Source organism: Apaloderma vittatum, unplaced genomic scaffold, assembly GCF_000703405.1.
Source record: "Apaloderma vittatum isolate BGI_N311 unplaced genomic scaffold, ASM70340v1 scaffold23069, whole genome shotgun sequence".
Classification (NCBI taxonomy): domain Eukaryota; kingdom Metazoa; phylum Chordata; class Aves; order Trogoniformes; family Trogonidae; genus Apaloderma; species Apaloderma vittatum.
In genome coordinates this window covers 1-10,486 of record NW_009736157.1, presented here as the reverse complement: position 1 = coordinate 10,486, position 10,486 = coordinate 1, and the positions used below count along the sequence as shown (strand labels likewise).

Sequence of the window (10,486 nt, the reverse complement as noted above, 5' to 3'; positions counted from 1 at the left end):
TCAAAAACCTTTTGTGTCCCCCCCCCCCCCCCCCCAACTGCTTGAATTCACCCATTTTACAGTATTTCTGGACATCCATTAGGAGAAGGCTGTGGTCTGAGGGATTGTATTTAAAAATGTAGGACAGTGGAGACAGTCCTAAAGTTGCTTTGGTGTTTTGCAGCTTCCAGCTTTTGAACCCTGTGAGAAACCAACTGCAGATGTCTGCTTTTAGTTCAGAGGAATTGTCCAAAATCTCCAAAAGAGATGTTTTTTGTCTTATAAAATAAATCACTGGTAGGATACTCCAGAAGACTACTCTCAGTTGACGACTGTCAGATTTTTAGTGTAATTATGGTGTATTTTTTTTCTTCTCCCCATCTGATCCTGTATCTTCTGTCAGCTTACTGAAGTTGCTTTTTAAATTATTATTTATTTTTTCTCCTCTCCAGATAAAGAAGTTAAGAAGAGTTTGTTTGCTGGAGTTGTTGTGTTTGGATTTTGTTGTTCGTTTTGGTTTTTTTTCCCCCCTCCTCTCTGCATTTCTCTCATGACCTTGTGGAAGGGAGAGCAAATGACACACCCACAAAAAGAGATATCATTAAGAGACTATTAAAATGTAAGACGAAGTGGTGACTTCCTGCCAGCGTAAAAAGTGTGCTTGTCTTCTGTAGGACCAATTTTTAAGGGAGATGTTTAGCTAAATCAGAGAGGCTATGAGGAAACAATGTCAATCACAAAGGTTATTGCTTTCTTTTTCTCCATTTCCCAGTATTTTTTTAAGTGATGGTGTTATATCCTAAGAAAATGACCTCTGGTTTTAGTTAAACAGTTTTTAACTGTTCCCTCAAAATCCTTTTGTCATCAGTTCAGTGGTTTATCTCAAAAACTAGCAGTAGGAAGGAATTTGTTATTCAGGTAACTGTTACAGGAGTTGTTCTCTGTACTGGAGTTCTGTTTTGAAAATTACAAGTTGGCATCTAATCAGTTTTGTAGCGGTTCGTAAACGAATGAATCAAAAGATTTCATCTTTTGGCGTCTTAAGTCTAGAAAACTTTTTTGGTCAGAGTTAAAACAGGATAGCATGAGCTATTAAAATGCAGTAGTGCAATGCAGTTGAGTACTCTTTATCACCAGGATCTAGGTTTTATTTTAGATATTTAGCATATATTTAGTATTTTCAGATGCAGTAGATACATGTACCTGTAATCCAGTAATCACATCAAATTATGATACAACCTTTTTGAAATCAAACATGCAAACTTAGTGGTTTGACTTTTCTTTGCTTGTTTTTTGTTTAGATGTATGATAGGATTATGTTTCATGGTTGCAATCCAGTGAAGCTGTTGCACTTGACTAGCCTCATGCTTATGAGCTGTGGATTTATTTAATAAGATTGTTCATGTGAAAACAGGCCCGTAAATCTTTGGAAAATCAAAGTCTAGGTGAGCAGCTTCAGTGACTGCCAAGTATAAGCATAAATCCTTTGTGTGTTGCTGAAGTTAGCGTTCTGTTTGCTGGTTATAAGTGACTTTTAAGTGTTTAGTTAAAGTAATTTGTATATGCTATTATATTCGCTGCCACAAAAGGAAATTCTAATTTTCAGAATAATCCTAGAATCAGATAAGGTGTAGGCGAGTTTTGTTTTCTTGTTTTGTTTTTGTTTTTAATAAAGGTATTACAGCAGTGATTTGTACTTACCCTCTTGATATGGTTAGAGTTCGTCTGGCCTTCCAAGTAAAAGGGGAACACAAGTACATGGGAATTATCCATGCATTCAAGATGATTTACACAAAGGTATTTTTCCTTTTAATCTTTAGTCCTGTCAAAGCAAAATGTGCTCTTTTAAAGCATGTTGCACTGCACTGGAAATAGTGGCTTGGTAGAAAATAACATGACTTCGTTGCCTGCGCGTCAAATTTTTTAATGTAAAAAAAACTAGCTGGATGCTTCCTTCCAGTTAGTCTGCTAAGATGTAGCTAAGACTTCTGTAAGTGGGAGGTGGAAAACAGCAGAGAGAAGTTGCTTTTCAAGACCAAGTAGTAGTGATACAAAAAAGGTTGGGGAGGAGGGATGCGCATAATGCAGAAAGGTCTCCTGTATTATGACGTTGGATGTAGATTTTTGTCCTTCATTTTCACTTTATCTCCTCTGGAGCCAGGCAGTTGTGCCCTCAAGTCTTCAGGCACAAGAAATGGAACTTGCTGTTAGCTCCTCGTTGCTAGACAATGCGAGTCATCTTGCCGTCATGTGAATCTGTAGGAACAGTAGTGTAACTTGTTAAGACATTTGTTATATTTCTTGCCACAAATGTACTTGTGTTTTTCTTTCAAAGGAAGGTGGGTTTAGTGGATTCTACAGAGGGCTCATGCCAACTGTTGTAGGAATGGCACCATATGCAGGTAAGTTAAAAACAAAACATGGCAGTCCTTCAGCAGTTGTGTGCTACTAAATTTACATAATAAATTTGCAGGCCTAGTTAATTAACTTCTGCTAACATCAAGGATTCTGGTTTTTTACTGAATTGAGAGGGAAAGCACTTGGAACTCTTCAGTCTTCACCTGGAATTGCTCAATGTGTGCTAAAGCGTCTTCAACAGGCAAAGCCTAGCTTTTCCAAAACTTGATGTAGAGAGAGAAAGGGGTAAAGTAGTAGTTCTTTCTCTTCTGCTTCCCAGTTTGCCCTCAAGACACCATGTAGGATACTTCTCTCGAGCAGGCAGATCCATGAGAGCTCCACAGGTGGAGGCTCGGAGTTTCTGTATTGGCTCCATCTCCTGGTCACTTTTCTGTAAGCACTTACAGAAGCTAAAGCAACGGGTGACGTAGGGTGGAGAAACATCAGAATTCCTACCCAGCTAAACTACATTCATATTTAAGAGAAATGTTCTTCAGCTAAAAAGATTTTAGCTGTTATTCTAACAGCAATTCAGGAATTTAAAACTGGCAGTCTATCTTATTTAGAGTATTCTTTTAATTTTAATTATAAACATTTCTTTTCGACTGCAATTAAAAATATTGGTTTTCTATTTCTTTCTGCTTAAGAAAAGCTTCTGAAAGAATTGGAAAATAGTTTCATTTTGTTACTGCACTGTTTTGTTTATGATGATGATGGATTGACAAATAGTTTGCTTCTCAGTGAAACTACATAAAATTAAATTTCCTTTTAGGTTTTTCATTTTTTACCTTTGGTACCTTAAAGAGCATTGGACTTGCTCAAGCACCTAACTTGCTTGGACGGCCTTCATTAGATAACCCTGATGTCTTAGTTTTGAAAACACACGTTAATCTGCTGTGTGGTGGCATAGCTGGAGCAATAGCTCAGACGATATCGTAAGTTTGGGTATTGTTTGTTCGGGGTTTTTTTCTATATAGCTGTTCATTCTAAAGAAACTTTTATCTGAGTATATGATATTATGTAAATCTAGTTCTTAGTAAGTCTTTTACATCGAGTTTATCAGACACTGAAATTCAGTTATTTCCTATTTTTTCATGTACTAAACTATTTAGTCTTCGGGATCTTTAAAGATAGAGTGAGTCAAACAAATCCAGACAAATCTACAATCAGTTGGAATATTCTTTGATAAGCTATAAAATTTTTACATAATGAACATAATTTTCAGAATTTTATTATTCCAATTTGTTTTCAAAACAATGTAGACTGTGAAGCCATAGGCTTAAGAAGAAACAAGTCTTAGATATTGTGTTCGGCATTAGTTTGGGGTTTTTTTATTACTTTGGCTGCTTTCTGCATTCTTATGCTGACTTTGTACTTTATTTTGTCCATAAAAAAAAAAATAATAATTTAATGGACTTACATGGCATCAATTTTTCACTAAATCGCTGGGTTCCGAATGTCATTTTCTATTAATCCTTAAACTGTTGATTTTATTTTTGATTCAGGTGTCTTCTCCCTCCAGCGTTTTACAGACAGTTTTATACTCTCATCTGATCTTCATGTGTCTTCCTTACTCATGCCAAATGGAATATGTTACAAGATCCGATGTGCTGGTTTTGGTTGTATAGGGGAAGTCTCCATTTCTGGAGCACTTTCAGCTGTGTTGCGAATCTGAGCTGGATTCCTGACTCACTGAAAAGGGAGCTCAGAGACTGCACATGGACTTCTTTGAGTTCTTTTTTTTAAATGATATTCACAGTCTTCACACATCTGGTTGAACAGCTATTCAAATATCTCCTCTGTAGATATCCCCTTGATGTAACTCGTAGGCGAATGCAGTTAGGAGCAAATCTCCCAGACTCTGAAAAGTGCCTGTAAGTACTTTGTTTTCGTGTCTATAACTGAATTCCTAGATGTCTGAGCAAAGTTACGTTCTTAAAGTTTAAAACAAATCAAAAAAAATCAAACTACTATGTTGTAGATTTCTTCATTCTTTTAATGGATAAGTTTCCAGACAGATAAAAGCTGCTGTTACTACTCTGGAGTTAAACCCCGCCCTGAACTGAAATCACTAATTCTGTGTTTGTATTGTAACTTGACTTGCAATATCAACAATATCCCTAAGAGAGAGACTGCAGGCTTCTAGTGAAATGAAATGTTTCAAATTGTTTTTTAATGGTTCAGGATCTGTTCCATAAGATGATTACGCAGAATACTGGCTTAGTTGACCTTTCTTGCATTTATGGTCATGTTCTACACCCCACACATAGTTTGGGCTCCTCCAGTAGAAGTACCATAATATCCTTAAAATCATAGCATTAAATCAGCTCTCCTCTTGAAAAATATTCTGAATTTCAAATTGCCTCAAGCAAATTCAATTCCAGGAGAGTTTTTACTTTGGTTACTTTCAATCTTGTGGAATTGTGTATATCTGAATTCAGTGCAATTCAGTAGGAACCTCCTGCGTGTCAAATTGGATCTTACTGATGGTAGTCTGTCTTCCTGACCTTTTGTAACTGACCTAGATGTTGCTTACTGTGCACTTGTTCTCTGTTCATTAGCAGACTTTTCTTTTGTGTGTCCTTGAGTATTTCCCACCCCAGATAATTTTAAAATAGAAATGTGGTTTGTTTGGTTGGGTTTTTTTCCTCATTTGTGAGAATTACTTTTACAGACATTAGGCTTCCCAATGTAACAATATTATTGTGACCATGTTTGGAGAGCTGTGCCTTGAAGGAGAGTAGACATACGTGTTTTTAGAGAATGAGAAGATAAAACAAGTAGGAAATCTTGAAGCTTTCCGGCATGTGGAAGATATTTACAAAGAGCCATGTCATGGAAACACTGACTCCTTTACAGATTTTTCTATTGCTTTGCATTTAATGCCCATTTGCTCAACTTTAATTTAAGTATGTGAATGAAATTGTTTGCATATGTTGCAAATTCTGCTTTTAATAAGGTCAAATATATACTTAAATTCTAGCATTTCTAGTATTTTCTCTCAAAAGAGGTCTTTGTCACGGTGGAGGAAGCTGCACACACACAAGATGTAGAACATGGAGCCAAACACAGATTTTATATGCAGAACTTTTAAAAGGTGGTGTAGTAGGAGGGAGTGCTCAAAGAATGGGATACAAGTCTTTAATGCAGAAGTGTGTGCTACATTGGGCAAAATATGTTTCTGCTACTCTGTACTACATTTGAAAGAAGAATTGATGTTTCTCAACTCCTTCCTAGCTGGCGGGCAAGAGAATTTGCACAGCCATTCTGGTGTAGTCTTAGTATGTCTTTTAGGGCAGGTGTTCTCAGACTGAAACTTCTTTAGATGGGATTGCACTGTCCCTTTTCCAATTCCCAGCCCTTGTGTCCAAATTTTCTGCAGAAGCTCAGGCTGTCTTTTGAGTCCTAAAAAGACTTGGTGGAGTCCCATGGGGTTTCCTCCATAGATCTCTTAAGAACCAACTAAAACGAGTGTCTTGTATTTAAAGAAAGTGATTTTGCCAACTGAGCGTGTGTATTCGATAATGATTTGACTTCTTACTTTTCCAGTACAATGGTGCAGACGCTGAAATATGTGTATCAACAGCATGGAATACGAAGAGGATTATACCGTGGCTTATCTCTAAATTATATTCGCTGTATTCCCTCCCAGGCTGTGGCTTTTACCACATATGAACTTATGAAACAATTCTTGCACCTCAACTAATTTTTTTTTTAGAAGGCTTTCCTGTAAAACTAGACTATCAGTCCTCAAATTATATTGGTGAGTAAATTACTTGAAGTTCTAAGAAAATCTGTCTGTACTGTGGAACTGCTTTTGTCTGACATCTTCATTTGCCAAAATGTGGTTCACTTGCTAGAGTCGAACCAGAAGATTGATCAAAATAAACATTAGTTAGCTATAAACATGTTTTTTGCACTTGATCTTCTAGGCTTCATTAGATTAATGCTAGGAATTACACATTTTTAAAAGCACACCCATATTTTATACGGGTTTTAAGCTGTTAGATACTGAGCTTTATCACTGTCCTTGGAGTTACACACATGGTAATATGGCTTTTTAAGCTAGTATTTAGACATCTCTTCTTTAAAAATTAAATGGAATAAACTGATGTGAACAAAATGCAATGATTTTCATGTTCAAATACTTGCCAGTTCTGTAGAAGCTGAACTCAGTAGACCACAACTTAAGCATCTTTTCATTCTTTCTTTTTTGTACAAGTTTTTTTGTATCCAAGAACAATGCACGTATCTTCAGATTGATACATATGAAACTCTTCAACCGTTGCAATGAAAACCAACAAGATCTATTTCACATTATTTGAAATCTTGGAATTTGGAAACTGGTTTCTTGGCATACTTTCTGTTCTTAAAAAAAATAAAACCAGGGGAAGTTTTACAGTGCCAAGTGCCTTACGAGGCATTTCTGTACCTGTCTGTGGAGCTGAACGTTCTCAGTTCTGTTTATTGAAGGCTGAGTATTTTATGTACTTCCCAGTACTAGCTTGTGTAAACAAGTTTATCCCTACCTTAAAACGTGGTGACAAAAAGGACTGCATGCTGCTTACTCACTTTTTGAGGCACATGGACCATCTGCAACCTCTTGCACAAGAAAAGCAAACGAAGATTGCACTGAGTCTCCAGCTGTGTGTGTGCTGGTTCTGCAGGATGGTGTGCAATAGGCTGTTGCAGGTTTTCCTCCTACGATTCTGTTTATGGAGGAAATTATTTTCCAGGTTTGTTCATCCATGATTTGCGTTGGTACTCTTGGTTTTACTCACTCAATTCAGGAAACTGTAAAGCATTTACTTTAAGTGCTGTAAGTTATTTTTTTATTGTAAATATTTTAGCGATGTCTTTTAAGAATTGGTAATGGTTATGTTAAGTGGTGGATAGTAAGATTGATTTGCTTAATTTTGATGGATTTGACAAACTGGAGTTTGAGTTCTATACACAATACCAACTGTTCTGGCTCAATTTTTTTTCCAGTTTCTTAAAAGTATATATTTCTTTGATATTTAACAATGTAGCTGTGGGCAAAGAATGAGATGTATTTGAATCTATTTTATTAAAAATCTTGATCTAATGTCTTTGTGTGATTTACATGTGTTGCAGCCAGAAAGAATGCATGTTTTTGGAATGCTGTTTGTATTTGTTCTTGTAGGTAAATCTGCCTAACAGTGTCATTCTTAAGAGAAAACAAATAAGATTTTCCATCTCATCTTTGGTTTCACTTAAAGGAAAACTAAGCAATATCACAGTGAATTTTTAATCTTTTGAAGTCCTTGCAATAGAGCTGAAACCTCTGTATTGAAAAAATAAAGTGCCATTTTTCTTCCATGTATTGCTTTACTGTATGAGCAAATACAAATCTTCAGGTGCCAGTTTCTTGTCATATTAAAACTGTTAAGGATGTATAGAGTTTCACATCTTAATTTGACTGAAAGAGATATATTTGAGGAACTCAAATACGTTTGAGGTGTGTCATGTAAAGTTAAGCAGTTCTTGTGAAGAATAAAGCTGAATCCAACATATTCATTCTTGAGAGGAAAAGAGCATTGAAAGTGTCCCCTAAATAATTGAGTAGGTTATTGAATGTGAAAAATAGACCTAATGGATGAAACTGTGCTGTATTTTCAGGATTAGCTTTTCAAAATAAAATGTAAAACTGTATGCATTAAAATACTTCCAAATTTTAAACAATACTTTTGAGCAAGATCTGTGGAAGAGAAATACTTTTGTCCAGGGGCTAGATGGGATGAAACTGGAGGTTCTAGTTATTTTCTTTTTTTAGTAGTTATTTCTAATGCTTTCTGGAAAGGTTATTCAGATATTTCTTACACAGTTAGAACAGAGAATTTATCCAGAATATCTGACTACCACAGTGAAAAGTGGGACTTAACTGTAAATCCTCTTTTTCTCCAGTGACAGCCCTTTAAAAACTGGGTTTATTTTAATTTTGAACTACTAAAGGATTATTCCCTCGTTTTTTCTGGTCTGTCTCCAGTATTTTCAGTGTATTGAACAAGCACCATCATATTTCAGCCAGTAAAAAGTACTAGATTAGGCTCCAGCTAAGCACATTTCTATGCCTTAATCACATACTGTCTGATTATTTTTTTCTGTTTACTTTTTCAACAAGTGGAAGGGGCCTGAATATCTGGTTTTGTCTTTATTTCCTAAAAAATCATATAATTATCTCATAACTAAGAGTTCTATCTAGAGAAATAATTATTTTTGTGAAGAACTGGTTACGTAGCCTTGGATAATATTTTGAAGCTCACCTATTTCCAGTACTCCTTGACATAAAAATAGAGAAGGCGGCCTCACCATTTAAGGACTCCTTCAGGTTGAGACCGTCTCACACAGGCTTATCCAGGTTAAATCTTGAAAATCTCAGCCTCAGGGAATTTGTTTCCAGTCATTACAACATTATGTGTTTAAAACAAACCCCATACTTCACCTCTACCTTTTTTACAACTGAAAATTTTGCCTGCTGTTACTAAGGCATCTATGTATGACCAGTATTGCAGTTTGCAGTCATTACACAGCAAAGTTTGTCAAGTATTTGAACCCTTTTTTTCACACTGATTAATTCCAAAGTGTTTTTTATTTCATTACTAGACTCTCCAGATATTTTTTTTTGTTGCTCCCTTAAATGAGCTGAGACTTCAATGTGGACAAATTCTATTGATGCTCTTCAAACTCCTTCCCTCCTTCGGTCAAAAAGGAGCGTGCAAGGCACTTGTTATAAGCCTTTCACATTTGGAATTCAAAACTACACTTACTCAGTTCAAACAGGAATAAAAGAAAAGATCTCTCTGCTTATTTCTTAACAGTGTTTTTATAGATACCGTGGTGCTTCCCCTGATCTGATGAAAGGTTAACCCACCAAAATGAAGGACTGGATTTTATTGGCGTTGCCTCACTGAACCAGCTCACACTGTGGCTATGCACTGGGTAGATACGATGCAAGGTAAATTTAACCTGGGATTTAGTTTTAGGAAAAAAAACTGCTAGTTAGGGTGGCAGCAGGCAGGTCTGTATTAGGGAGCTGGTTGCTGGCAAAGATGCTGATGTAGGCTCCCCTCATAAATTTCCCTGATTAAATCTGTAGCCTAAAAAATGAGGGTGTATGAAGCATATTGACTCTAAGTATTGATGTCTAACTCCTTGTTTGTCATAGGATTGAAAGTAACAAATGTAGTTACCTTGTGATAACAATTTTTTTACAATACATTCCTGAATTTACACAGTTCAAACTTGATGGAGAACACTGATACATCTTAAGAACATTTTTTTCAACCACTAATGCCAGAAAAGAGAGCCACAGTCTGCACCCTTCAGTGCAACTTCTCGTAGAATCATAGAACAGTTTAGTGTTTTTCTGGATTTCAGACTCTCTGTAGAGATTCTGCAGACTGCTTGGATTTTAGCAAACTTCAGTAAAAGTATTTCAAGTATATTTTGTACTTTTAGAGCCATATCCTGTTAAGATACTTCTTTTTTAGTGTGTGAGATGTTTAGGCGACATGAGACTTTATGTCATCTCTTCTAATACCACACCAAATTATGTGACTGTGCACTTAACAGTAGGAACATACGCGATTAAAAGGTGTTTTTAAGGGTGTTAATTTAAGCGTGTTCTCACCTTTGAAAATTGGAGGTTGGATCATGCTGTTGGGATGTCAAACCATTGGCCAAAGCTGTCTTCTTCACAAGATTAGATCTTCACACTGTTTCCAACTCTGGCTACACGAAAGAGATACGAGATCGAATTCTTAATACATCATTTTCCCGATACTTAAACTATAGAAAGGTCATAAGGATCTATTAAGAATAGATTTAATACTGACGCCCTTCAATCTTTGCTAGTAAGGATGGCCTCTGATCCACAATGCTTTCTTGAAATAATGGTTTTGTGGCCAAAAAAAAAGGCAAATGGAGTCTGTGTACCTGAACCCCCCCGCATTGCCTCAGAAAGCTTGTGGGTGAGCGGTGCCGAGCGGGAAAAAAGCGGGGCTGCCAGGCTTCCGTGAGCAAAGGCACACTCGGGAGAGGGAACGCGCTTGTGACAGGACTGATCCTGCTCTGGCCGGGGGGTCGGACT

At 36.6% G+C, this 10,486-nt stretch overlaps 1 protein-coding gene across 1 annotated transcript in view; it reads left to right on the top strand.

The window, feature by feature from the left end:
• SLC25A16 (solute carrier family 25 (mitochondrial carrier), member 16) overlaps positions 1-6,467 on the top strand; it is a gene marked incomplete at its 5' end in the record, with an annotated part of 14,299 nt that extends 7,832 nt beyond the window's left edge. The window contains 5 exons of the mRNA XM_009876875.1: positions 1,655-1,776; positions 2,315-2,381; positions 3,149-3,311; positions 4,182-4,250; positions 5,926-6,467. Coding sequence (XP_009875177.1) covers positions 1,655-1,776; positions 2,315-2,381; positions 3,149-3,311; positions 4,182-4,250; positions 5,926-6,082 — 578 coding nt within the window. The remainder of the gene's footprint in view (positions 1-1,654; positions 1,777-2,314; positions 2,382-3,148; positions 3,312-4,181; positions 4,251-5,925) is intronic.
• Positions 6,468-10,486: the final 4,019 nt, after the last annotated feature.